Below are 14,014 nucleotides of genomic sequence, written 5' to 3'. Positions count from 1 at the left end.
AATTGTAGTGGTGAATCTGATGGAAAAAAATCATAAAATTGAAACACAATGTGTTTATCTGGTAACTTAAAAATTCATAATTAGAATTGCTATTTATGAAGACAATTAGATAAACATACATGTAGAAATGACAGTTGATAACTTTTGCTCTTTCAAAAAAGTATATTACCTTGACAGATGGCAGCTCATGACTAGAGTTCAGAATAACTTTATTTTCCTTTAAAGATCTTCTAGTTGATATGTTGGGGGTTCTTGCCAGCTACAGCATCACTGTCAAGGAGTTGAAGCTTTTGTTCAGCATGCTTCGAGGAGAAAGTGGAATCTGGGTAAGTTGTGGTCAGAGGGAAAATTATTCAATATCAGTGCGTTAGTACTTAATGTCCAACAGTTTGTCTCTAGAGCTATCAGCTGGAGTTTGTAATGGAGGTTGTTCCTCTTAAAGAGTTTAGTAAATGATTTGAAATTAATTTCTCTCTAGTTAGAAAACAGCCCAGTGTCTAACATGATAGAGTAGGTATTTTTGCTAAATTTGTACAGTGACATTTCTTTTCTTGTTTCCTCAGCCAAGACATGCAGTAAAATTATTATCAGTTCTTAATCAGATGCCACAAAGACATGGTCCTGATACGTTTTTCAATTTCCCTGGTTGTAGCGCTGCGGTAAGTTTTAAATACATATGTTTATTTTTATTTATTTATTTTTACTTTTAAAAATATAATTATTGCCAAATTGGTTTCCATACAACACCCAGTGTTCCTCATCCAATAAGTGCCCTCCTCAATTGATGCCCATCACCCACTTTCCCCTCTCCTGCACCCCCATCAACTCTCATTTTTATTTATTTTTAATTCACCTGTTAAGGTATAATTTACATACAATAAAATTCACCTATTTCAAAGTACAGTTCTATGAGTGTTAAAGTTTCTTGATCCTCAGCACAGTCATGATTTTGAACAATTTCATCACTTCCTGCAATTCCCTTATGTTTGAACCCTGTCCCCTCTTCCCAACCCTGTCCCTTCCAACTTCAGATTTATTTTGTGTTTTTATGATTTTGCATCTTCTAGAATTTCATATAAATAAAATCATTCAGTATGTAATCTTTTCAGTCATCTGCTTTCACTTATTATAATGCTTTTGAGGTTGCCCATGTTGTAGCTTCCCAGTAGTTTCTTCTGTTCCTTTGTTTTCTGATTTGTGTCACATTTTATGGATATACCACAGTTTATCCAGTCACTAGTTTATGGGCGTTTGAGTTTTCAGTTTTTGGCTCTTATAAATAAAACTGCTGTGAACATTTGGACATAGATGTGTGGGCATGTTTTCTCATCTCTTAAGTAAACACATGAGTGAAATTGCTGGGTTTTATGCTAAGTGTGTGTTTCATATCATGAGGTTGCTTTCAGGTGGATTATTTTCCATAGTGGAAAATTTTGCATTTTCATCAACTCTATGAGATCTGAGTTGATCTGCACCCTGGACGTTGTCCATCTTTTTAATTTGAGGCATTTAAATGGTTATGTCATGGTACCTCATTGTAGGTTTAATTTTGTATTGCCCTAATGTCTGATGATATTGAGCACTTTTTCATGTGTTTTTTGGCTGTTTTTATATCTTCTTTTGTTATGTTTTTGTTCAAATCTCTGGTTAAAAAATTGGTTGTTATATTAAGAGTTCTTTATGTACTTAAGTAGAAGTTAATTTGTCAGATGTGTATTTGTCAAATATTTTTTTCCAATTGGTGGCTTTTCTTTTCATTTTCTTGCCCAGTATTTCTTAAAGTAAACAGATTTTAATTTTGATGAATTTCAATTAAACTTTTCTTTTATGGCATATGATTTTGTAATCCAAGAAATCAGTATACACCAAAGTCACAACATTTTTTTAAAATCCTTTCTACTGAGAGTTCTTTTGTTTTAGCTCTTACATTTAGGTTTAGGATCCTTTTTGTGTGTGAGATTTTAAAATATGATATGGGAGTTTCTCCTCTTTCTCTATCCCTCTTCCCACTTGTACTCTCTCTCTCTCTCTCTCTCAAAATAAATAAATAAACATTAAAAACATGTTAGGTAAGGTTGGAAGTTAAAATTTTGTTTGTTTTGTATATGATTATTGAATTTCTTCATAACCATTTGTTAAATAGATAGTCCTTTAACATTGAATTTTCTGGGCACCTTTCTTGAAAACTATCAGGCCATGTTTCTATAGATCTGTTTCTGAACTCTGTGTTTAGTTCCTTTGTCCTCTGTTTCTGCTTTTATGCCAAAATCAGATTTTTTTGTCTTTATTTTCATAGCTGTATTGTAAGCATTCCTTGAAATTAGTTTGTATAAATACTCCAACTTTGTTCTTCACTTTAAGATATTTTGGCTAATCTAGATAGCATTTAAATACATGTGAATAAACTTGTTACTTTATAGTGCTCACTGTGATTTAGATTGTGTTGTGTTAAATCTATAAAATATTTTGGAGAGAATAGAAGATATTTAGTCTTTCAGTTCACAAACACAGTATAACTCTTGCTTCAGTTTTCTTTGATTTTTCAGTGTTTTGTAGTTTTTAGCACACAAGTCTTAAACATCTTTTGTTAAATTTATCCACAAATATTTCATATTGATTTTTGCTCATATATAGAAATACAACTGATATTTTTTGTATAATTACCTTGTATCTTAAGACCTCGCTTCAACTCACTTTCTAGTCCTAGCAGTTTTTTAGTAGATGCCTTAGGATTATTTACAGATATTTTTGTAAATAAAATCAGTATCATTATATTTATTTTACAATCATATGCCTTTTTAGTTCATTTTGTTGTATTACTGCACTGGCTAGGACTCTAGTGCTGGGTTTAATAACAGTAATATCCTTGACTCATTCTAGCTTTAAGTATTTCACCAGTAAGTATGGTATTAGTAGTTAGGCTACTATCAGGTAGAAGAAATCCCTTTCTGTTCCTATGTACTGGAAGGTTTTTTTAGTCATCAGTATGTTGATATTAGTGTTGAATTTTGTTGAATGCTTTTTCTGATTTTATTGAAGTAATCATGTAGTTTTTCTTCTTAATCTTGTTAGTGTGGCAAAATATAATGATTGATATTTCAGTGTGTTAAGCCAAACTTTGTGTTCCTGGGATAAAAGCTACCTTGTTACTACTATGTTTTAACCTTTTCATACAATACTGGGTTTCATTTGCTAACGTGTTGCTGAGAAATTTTGCAATTACTTTTATGAGTGATTTGGGCGTATAATTTTCTTTTCCTATAATATTTTTCTCTGCTTTTGGTGATAGGGTAATTTTTCATAAAATGAGTCAGGATCTATTCATTTCTTTCTTTTAAAGAAGCTTATGTGGAATTGATATTCCATAATCTTAAATATATGATAAAATTCACATTGTAGCCATCTAGGCCTGAAGTTTTGTTTGGGGATGGTTTTAAACCATGAACTTAATTTCTATAATGGATATAGGTAGTTTTTCTATTTCCTTTTGAGTGAACTTTATAGTTTGTGTCTTCCAAGTAATTTGTATAGTTAATCTAAGTTGTTGAATATATTGCCCTAAGCTTATCATCATATCCCTTTCTTACCTGTTTAACCTTTGAGGGATATTTTAGTGATGCCTACTCTTTCATTCGTGATACCGGAGGTTTGTTTTTCCTCATCAGTCCTAGCCGGAAGTTCATCCATTTTGTTGTTCTTTTCAAAGAACTGTTTCAATCTGCTTGATTTCATTGTTTTTATCTACATTGTAGGATTATAGAAATCTATATAACTTTTGACTAGAAGAACTGGTTTTATTTCTGGATCCTCTACTTCATTACTGTAGAGGACTGGTCCCTTAATGCTTCTTGGCTTACTTTCACATAAAACACTAGTACTTTATCATGGAATAGTGTTACTATAAGCCTGTAATGAAATAATATACCATTTAAGTACTATATAAGTTATAAAACATCATGTAAATATTTCTTGCTCCTTAGTTATTATTATAAGCATCCTTGTAGTCTTCCATTTCATTAGCCATTCCCATAATTTCATATTTTCTCTTAATATTTTGTTACTAACCTTATTTTTAAACTTACAATTTCCAATCATAACAAAATTGTGACACAAAAATAGGAAAATTAAAAATTGTGATGCAAAAAGAGGAAAGTTAAAAATCTCATTTCAGATGAAAGCTAATAATTTTACATATCAGATTGTTAGGGTGGAACACATATCAAATGTACTTTGTGGTACATAGCAGAAAAAATACTGTAACTATCCCTAAGAGGGTACCAGTTTGCTTAGATGTAATAATTTTGTTTACATATTTAGATGTATTTTAATACATTTTATAAAATTGTTATTGATCTGACATCTAGTAGACCTCAGTTTAAGGGGTAAGAAAGAAGAGTAAGCTGTTTTGACAGAAATACAAGCAAGTTGCTGTCTTACTGACAGCTAAACAGTGTTAAAACTTTGTTTTAATAAATTGTCTGAATTGCCTCAGTAAGGTTGCAACTCATTCTGCTTTTAGGCACTTGACCATTTACCTGAAATCTGTGAATATTTTCTGTCAGTATGTAAACACACATACAGATACACACACACAAAGAATTTTCCTTATATGTTGTTAGTTGTGTATGTGTGAATTGTTCATATTCAGGAGATTTTGATGGACTTAACTCTATCAATTATTCTTTTCTTGGTTTTCCCTGCATTATTCATTTGCATAAAGAGTAGCTTCAATTAAGGCTATGTTCTTTGTAGAAGAGGAAGCAAAGAAGGAACTAGAACTTTTCCAACTGTTACTTCATTTGAGTCATACAAGCTATATATAAGATAAATGATATTATTGTTGTTAGATTAGTTGAGGAAACAGCCTCAACAGTGTAACATTGTTAAGGGCCATAAAGCAGAGTCATAGCCTGAATTAAAATTTTCCTGATTCTAAGACCAGTGTTTTTTGTTTTCTGTTTATTTTTTTTTAAACAACAGATTGGCTTCTTTCCAGGTATGTTACCTCTGCTCTTGAACTACTGAAAAATTCAGACACGAGCTGATTTTAAAGTCCTTACCATTACAATGTTTTTGATCATTTCCTTATGGACGAGCATGATAATAACTAGAGGGTACATACTGTCTGGACCGCTGTTGATAGCAGCCTTTGGATCACTAAAATAATGACACTGCTTACTTTCTCTCTAAAATAACCATATACACTAGGCCTTCCGAAGTACATTTTATACTGTGGAGGTGCCTTGCTATGAGCTATGCTGCCTTCATAGGAGCAATTTGGAATGAAATTGTGCAGAGTGATTCACATAAAGGTGAATGATGAATGTAAGATGACATTTTTTATGCTCTGTGACCTTTATGGATATACTTATTTAGATTTGTCTTTAATGATTATGATATTTCATGAATCCGCTTAATTTAGGAATAGTGAATTTTCCTATTCAGTCAAATGGTTTGCTGAAAGCATTCCATCTACACATCAGAATCGTTTCTTTTGCAAATTACAATAGACGGGAACATAGATCTTGGAGTGTTAGACTTGGGGACGGTGAGGGATGTAGATTTTGGCACAGTGAGGGACATCCAGTTGTGGGAACCAGGATGCTGTAGAAGAAATAGGAAGAATAAAGACCGCTTAATTCCAAAATCACAAAGATATCCCCAAAGACATCTCATTAACACCATGAGATTAGGAGGAAATATAAGGAATCTAGGAGATAAGTGTTAAAATCAGGCACCAGTACTTTGGAAGTAAATGTGTCTGGGTTACACATCAGGCAGTACTATACAGTTAGCTTTTGTGCATTGATTAAGGGAGGGTGTATGCATTAGTTAAAAAGAGTAGAAAAAGGCTAGAGATGCAATGTGCATTGTACAGAAGGCTTTGGTTAGTATAGTAGTATGGGCTAGAAATGGGAGATTTCAGATCCCCAAAACACTTATTCTAGATGGTATATACTAAATTTAATTAAGAGAATGTCTTTCAGTAAGGGTAACTGTCTTGTTGAAGAGATTGGCCATACTAGAGATCCTTATTTATCCATGGAATTATTGGAAGTCCACAATGAAACCGAGGAAATTGCTATTCTAGAGTATCTCAGGTGTGTTTTTGGTACGAGTGATAGTACCAGTTATTATTTCATTATTACTCAAGGTTAGAGTTTTCTTCCAGGAGTTTTTTTTTTTTTTTCCATTTTATTTTGGTTCACTAATGTATGCAGTTATATGTGATTTAGGGCTCTTCTAGTGCTGCCATGGAGATAATAACAGATAACAGATCACCTGTCTCTTTTCTGATTGGAAGAATAGGTCTAGAAAACGTGAAGAGCAGGTTGGCTCAAATTCTTCCCTGTATCTCTTAATTTAATGCAGTCTTTGAGTTCTAATTTAGGGTCTGGTAGACTGAGTGATGAAACTGGTGATACAGAAGGTGCTAAGGCCATTGGCGGGGGAGAAGTCCATGATTTTCTGTATTTATACCTTCATTGTTTTTTGATCTGTAAAGGTTATATTTGACATTAGTTACTATCACATTTTATTTAACTGATACTTTTGTATCTTTTTTCATTGTGTTATAGGCAATCGCATTGCCTCCTATTGCAAAGTGGCCTTATCAGAATGGCTTCACCCTAAATACTTGGTTTCGTATGGATCCATTAAATAACATTAATGTTGATAAGGATAAACCTTATCTTTATTGGTAAGTAATACATTTAATTTTAGTACTTTTGTCTTAAGTATTTCAGTTTTATAAATATGTAAGAGTATCAAGGCAACACATTAAGTAGAAAGTGTATGTGTGTGTGTGTATGTTTATATTTGTGTATGTTAAAACTATAAAGATACAATTCAATCAGCTTATTATGGTTTTTTTGCTGTTGGTTCTAGGCAACCTGCTTCACTGTTTTTTTCTTTTTTTCCCAGTTACAGTTTAAAAGTTGAGGGTTAGAAACCTTCTCTGTCCATTCTCTGTCCAGTCCATCCCGATCAACATAGATTAGTTGTAGGGTGGTGAGTAGACATACTAAACCCTGATCAGGGGAAGAAAAAAAAAAAAAACAGACTACTTCCAGATTTCATTTACTTTGCCTTTTTACTTCCTTTGTTCAACGAGCATAGTTAAGATATGCTTTAAAATATTAATAATAGCTATGATGTAAGAAAATACAGTCAAATAGTAAAATTAATTATTTAATAGGTAACTAACAGAATGGGTTGATGAACCCAATAGCAGGTTGAGCTGTAAGGACTGAGAACTTGGTAATTTTAGTTTGCCAATAATGCACCAAATAAGAGCATCAAACTTCCATTGATGGCCTTACTATATATACGAGGCATTGTAGATGTTTACATGTTACCTCATTTAATGTTTGCAGTGCTCTGCAAAATAAAACTATCTGAGGTCTTAATCTTCATTACGTTATTGATCCTGTGCTTTGGTGTTTTCAACTTCAGTAAATTGAGGATAATAATAGTATATATCAGATAGGATTTAATGATAGAATAATTAAGTGCTTTTGTACATTTACTCAGAAATAGGAGTGCAGAAAAATGTGAACTATGAATAGCTTGTCAGCTCGGTTACAAAAGATTATATATGGATAGTAATGAGAGTTTTAAACAAAAATCTGAACTTCCAAAAATAAATGGGTCATTTTGGCAGATCATACATTTATATCAACAATACCATCATTTTGGAGAGCATTTACAATTTGTGCTAAGAGGACAATTCACAGCTAGGAGGTATCCTCCCTTAGAAGAAAATAACTGTATAATTTTATAGATATATATTTTATCTTCTTTTGACTGAAGATGTATTCCTGTGTTTGATTACCTACATCATTTATCAAACTAGGCTCTCTGTCTCTCTCTTTTTTTTTTTTTAATTTGTAAGCTATTTTCAAAGACATAACAGAATTAGGAAGCAAGTTGTTTTTGAAAACAGTAGCTATGTAAATGGTTTCTGTATTTGCTAATTTCAATGCTCCTTGAAGGTAAATGAAATTTACTTGGAAAGATTTTATTGGCTATTAATTTGTTTTTATTTATTTGTGACATTTTACACTGAAATATCAACATGTTTTGTATAGTCTTCTATTTTCTCAATTTAAATTACTTATTTTAGTTCTAAACCTTTTAGGTTTTAGTCTTTATTTGGTACATGTATACCCCTTCTTACTCTATGAGGAAATGAGTTTTATATGCTATAGGGAAATGAGTTTTATATGCAGATTTTTTAAAAAGTTTATTTTTGAAAGAGAGAGAGACAGTGTGAGCAGGGGAGGGGCAGAGAGAGAGGGAGAGAGAGAATCCCAAGCAGGCTAGGCGATGTTAGCGCAGAGCCTGATGCAGGCTTGAATGCACGAAACTGAGATCATGACCCGAACTGAAACCAAGAGTCGGATGCTTAACTGACTGAGCCACAAAATGAGTTTTTATTCTTCTATATTTGGGGCCCAAAATGAGTTTTATTTTAAAATAACGTTTTATATTATTTTTATAATGCTTTTTAGATATAGGGTTCTTTATATCGGAGGATATTAAACAATTCTGTTTTTGTTACAGTTTTCGTACTAGCAAAGGAGTTGGTTACTCTGCTCACTTTGTTGGCAACTGTCTAATAGTCACATCACTAAAGTCTAAAGGAAAAGGTTTTCAGCACTGTGTGAAATACGATTTTCAACCACGGAAGGTAGGTATAAGTAAATATTTCTGTTGAGAAACACACAATTTACAATTCCCACTGTCTCAAAATTCACCTCTGTAATATTCTCTTCCTGATTTTCTGATGACTCATAAATCTTTTTTTTTTCTCCTTGTCTGCATTTTCTTTTTATTTTTATGTCTAACTTTTCACATAAAAAGATCAGGCTCTTGACCTCTTGCAGTATGTGTCTCACTTGCTCACTTGCTGTGATCTATTTAATGGCATTCTTAAAGTAAATACTTATTGAATATTTACTGAGTTCCAGACACTGTTGTAGGTACTAGAGATGTGACAGTGCACAAAACAGACCACATTCCTGCTTTTGTGGAGATTATGTTTTTTGGGAATTTTTATGAAGTTTCATGATAGATTCCCACTCTTATTCTTATCTCCAAGCTCTATTCTCACCTACCAAAAGATATTGCCACATGGATGTCTTTCTGGCCTCTCCACTTCACAATATGTAACATCAAGTTTTCATCTCCAGTCTTATATCCATTATGTTCTTAGGTCTCTTGTTTAGATTAAGAAACTTACCATTTTCATGACAGTGGGGACTTGGGTCATTTTTCTTCTTCATCCCCTCTTTGATCTTTATATCAGTTCAATTTTCCAGTCCTTTACTTTGTATCTCTGTAATATATCTGTCTTTCTTTTTTTTTTTTTTTAAATGTTTTATTTATTTCTAGGAGAGAGAGACAGACAGCGTGAGCAGGGGAGGGTCAGAGAGAGAGGGAGTCACAGACTGAAACAGGCTCCAGGCTCCGAGCTGGCAGTCAGCACAGAGCCCGACGCGGGGCTCGAACCCATGAACCACGAGATCATGACCTAAGCGAAAGTCGGACGCTTAACCGACTAAGCCACCCAGGCGCCCCAATATATCTGTCTTTCTTAAAAAAAAAAAAATTCCTTACCTGCTGCTTAAATTCTTCATATTGTTCCCTCTTCATCTTGGGTCTTTTGTCTCCTCCTCTCCCACATGATTTCACACACTAATATCTGATTTATATTCCTGATCATATTATTCCACTGCTCAAACCAGTCATTTGCTTCTTACTAACAACTAATTTATTGAATGAGTTAACATTTTTAGCCTAGTCCCTTCATGATTTGGATTTTATTTTCAGCTCTTTGCTTATACCCTTTATTCTGTCAAAACAGCTACTATATGTGTTTCACTTTTTTCCTTTTCAAATGTTCAGTCTCTGGCATGAAAACATTTACATGTCTCCTCATTTGAGCTGTAGGTCTTCAAATCCCACCTGATCGTTAGGTTCCATTTCACATAACATTATTTCCATGGACTCTGTCCTTGATTTTCCTTATTCTCAGATGTAATCTTTCTCATAGTATATTATTTCAGTGTCTTTACAACAGTTATTTGTTTTAAACCTTTATTGTTCATTTATATGTGCATAATTAAGTAACTGTTGAAATCAAGCTATGTGTTGGATTCATCTTTGTATTCCCTCATTTACCTGCCACAGAGTTTTGAAGTTGGTAGACTGCCAGTGATACATGTTGGATAAATGAATAAAATGTGCTTTAACAACCAAAAAGGAGTTGCCTGAAGGAGTAGGTTATATTTATCTGGACAGCTAATTTCTGTTGAGCAGTTTATTTTCTAGTGGTATAAAAATAAATGACATGTTACTATTAACAAAATGAGAAGGAAGGCCTGGGCCTCCTTGTGGTCAGTGCTTCTTTACAAGGCAAGATGCCAAAGAGCTTTTCCATGTGGCTGGAGGAGGAAAGGTCGTCATGGGAACAAAGATCAAGTCATTGAGATTGTTACTTCCTATGTGATACGTATTTAAAATCAAAAGCTTACCAGCTTTTCTTATTATTTCAGCACAGTAATGTACACTGCAAAACTAAGTTAATATTTGGAATTGTAGAGAACTAGAGCTTTATCCATGAGCATTAAGAGAGATTTTCTGCTTTTTGAGATCATGTTTTGCACAGGTTTAATAGAAAATACAATTACTTAGAATTCCAACCACTGACATATTCTTATATATTTATTCTGATCCTAAAATTTTGCTATATAGAATATATAATTTTGTGTGCAATGTCATTGTATATAATCTATGTAATGTATAACTTTACTATATGTTATATAGAAATAATGCATGTTTTCAATTTTTAGCACATTTATGAAAATAATATTAAGCAATTTTAAGTTATATTATTAATTCAAAATACATTCAAAGGCAGACTTATATGAGCTTTATGTGACTTCAATTACAGTTGTGAGGAATGATGTTTGAAGAACATTTGCAGAAATTCTGCTGTAATTACGGTTCTGCCTTATTCTTCCTCTTCCCTTTCCCCCTCCCCCAAATTCTCTTGTCCCCCCTACCTCCTCCTCCTCTTTTGCTCATCCTTTCCGTCGCCCCTGCCTTTCCCACCCCCCTCCCCTGTTTCGTCCTCCTCCTCTTCTTGTTCTTCTCCCCTCTAATCGTGTTTGGCTTAGACAACAGAACAAGTTTGTAGACTGGAGATTCAGACTTCACAGTAGTCTGTATGCAGGTGCCTGTCATGCACGATGGGTTTATACATAATTAGCTCTTTTAAAAGGTCGAGTGCTAAGCCTTCAGTTTTGGTAATACAGAGAGTTTTCTTGAGGGAGTTTAAGCTAATCCTAGTAGTTCTGAATCTTGTTTCCTGAGATTGAAGCTTCCATTAATTTCTGTTCTTCAATAACGCTGGCTTCAAGAAGGGGGATGTTGCTCTGTGGTTCATGTTTTGGCCCTTGAAGTAGACCTCCGAATATAGATATCCAGAGGCCAGGTTGATATGTGTTAGGAATTTTTAAAATTTTTAATGTTTATTTATTTTTGAGAGAGAAACAGACAGACACACAGACACACAGAAAGAGCATAAGTGGGGGAGAGACAGAGACACCGAATCCAAATCCAGTGCAGGCTCCAGGCTCTGAACTGTCAGCACCGAGCCTGATATGAGGCTCGAACTCATGAACCGTGAGATCATGACCTGAGCTGAAGTCGGATGCTTAACCTACGGAGCCACCCAGGTGCCCTGATAATGTGTTTAAAAGTCTGCTGTAAGGGCGCCTGCGTGGCTTAGTTGGTTGAGTATCTGACTTTGGCTCAGGTCATGATCTCATGGTTCACAGAGCCGTGTTGGGCTCTGTGCTCACAGTGTGTGGGGCATTCTTGAGATCCTTTCTCTTCCTCTTTCTCTGCTCCTCCCCAGCTCATGCTCTCTCTTTCTCTCCCTCCTTCCCTCTCTCTCTCTCACCCTGTCTCTCTCAAAATAAATAAATAAATTTTAAAAAGTCTGCTCTAAAGATCTAAAGATAAAATGAAAAGTGTGCAACTATATTATAGAATTAGATTTATAAGATATAATTCACTATCACCTGGGGTTTTCCTAGAGAAATGTTCTTGGATATTTATTGGACTCTATGTTTGTGTTAGAGTAACCAATCATTTGAAAGTCCAGAATTTAAAATAAAAAGGGACAGAGGATAGGAGTTCCTATTTCAGCATATTTAAGGCCAGTTATCCCTTACAAGTTCAAGGGTCTTTTTGGATACCTGACAGTGAGATTGTCCACCTTCTTTAAGAGCACACTTTACTTTTTATCCACAGGAATATTTATCTGCAGGAACATAACAGATGATGAGACCACATGTGACAGGCAGAATGTCCTTTCCTTTTCTTTCTTTTTGTTTGTTTTCTTGTTTGCTCATGATCCCTTGTGTGTTTTGCCACTTATTGAAGAAAATATTATTTAGGATGGAGTTTTCAAATATATATTTAAAAAATTTTACCTGAGTCTAATAAAAATATTTGCTTTATGTTTAAGCGATAGTAATAACTGTTTCTATTAAAGAATATTAGCTTGGGGTGCCTGGGTGGCTCATTTGGTTAAGCATCTGACTCTTGATCAGCTCAGGTCATGATCTTGGAGTTTGTGAGGCCCACCTTGGGCCTGCTTGGGGTTTGCTGTCTCTCCCACTCTCTCTGCCCCTACCCTGTGCTCTCTTTTTCTCTGTCTCAAAATAAATAAACTTAAAAAAGAATTAAAAAAAAAAAAAGAATATCAGTGTATCAGTCATTCATTAATATATACGTGGAAAATAGCTTTAAAAGTAATGATTCTATAAATTCATACATTAGAATGGAGGTTATTTGTTTCTTGATACAAATCCCACTTATTTTCATATAAATTCAGTTCTCTGTCTTCAAGAAATTCCGATTTATTAGATTTGGGATGAGACCCAGTAGAGTTTGCCAAATGTGCCAAACTATTTTGAATTTCAGTGGAAACTTGTTATAAATACAGATTCTTGGAATTATAATTTCCATGTTAGAAGTATGTTTTTAACAAATGCCCTAGGTGATTTTTTTCATCAACAGTGATTTGAAGAGTATAAGGAAAATTAGGATGAAGTTAAGAACTAAATAAAATTGTCATTAACCAGTAAAAAGCAATTTAACCCACTTGTTCCCTCTCTTTCATGTCTTCACACTATTTCCTTATGAGAAGTACATTCCCATTTGTAAGAGCTCTATATATGTTGATTCTAAGGAGTCTTGGTAGGAAAAGGGCCAGGGAGTGATAGAGGTTTTAAAAAACCATAGATGCTCATAAACCTTGAAAACCATAAATACTCTATTTTACTGTTTCATTATTCAAGATAAGTGCATTCTCTCTTTTTTCTTTCTTATTTTTCCAGGATATGCCCTAAAGTGTAATCCTTTGATAAGGTGTTTAACCGGCCTTTCTAAAAGAAATCTTTATATTAAAACTTTTGCTTTCTTAGCTGTACCACTTACCAGATCTTTGACGTTGTGAAAATTCAGTAAATTGTTAGTCCACAGTAGACTGTTAGCATATTACTAAGTGCTCAATATGTGTTAGCTGCTATTGATATTTGTATAAATATCATGTTATATTTTCCTATTCTTATTACCGTTTTTTTTCTTCTTCCTGTTTGGTATCCTTTTCAAGATCTCTTTTCGAGTCTTAACTAAATGCAGACCTCAGTAGATGTACATAATATCACTATGCATACATAGTTTCCAATTTTCCTCCCATTTCTTTTAAAATATAAAACAAAAATATAAAAAATATTATGTTCAACATTAGGTTCTTTTGAATTGAAAAGGCACTTGTCTGTTATATGTATATATTGATGTACCATGGAAAGAGAACATTAAAGTTAATTTTCCTATAACTGCTATGACCTTCACTGAGATTAGTTCGTTCATTCAGCTGTGCATTCATTTATTCATCCATCAGCTTTATCAAATATCAGTGTTATGACCAAAAGCA

General features: G+C 33.7%; 1 protein-coding gene across 1 annotated transcript in view; it reads left to right on the top strand.

Annotated features, from left to right (window-relative positions):
* NBEA (neurobeachin) overlaps window positions 1-14,014 on the top strand; it is a 693,804-nt gene that overhangs the window by 75,121 nt on the left and 604,669 nt on the right. The window contains exons 3-6 of the mRNA XM_039251874.1: window positions 226-326; window positions 564-659; window positions 6,579-6,700; window positions 8,566-8,692. Coding sequence (XP_039107805.1) covers window positions 226-326; window positions 564-659; window positions 6,579-6,700; window positions 8,566-8,692 — 446 coding nt within the window. The remainder of the gene's footprint in view (window positions 1-225; window positions 327-563; window positions 660-6,578; window positions 6,701-8,565; window positions 8,693-14,014) is intronic.

Source organism: Hyaena hyaena, unplaced genomic scaffold (assembly GCF_003009895.1).
Source record: "Hyaena hyaena isolate Hyena2069 unplaced genomic scaffold, ASM300989v1 scaffold_398, whole genome shotgun sequence".
Taxonomy (NCBI): domain Eukaryota; kingdom Metazoa; phylum Chordata; class Mammalia; order Carnivora; family Hyaenidae; genus Hyaena; species Hyaena hyaena.
This window is presented reverse-complemented; position numbering and strand designations above follow the sequence as displayed.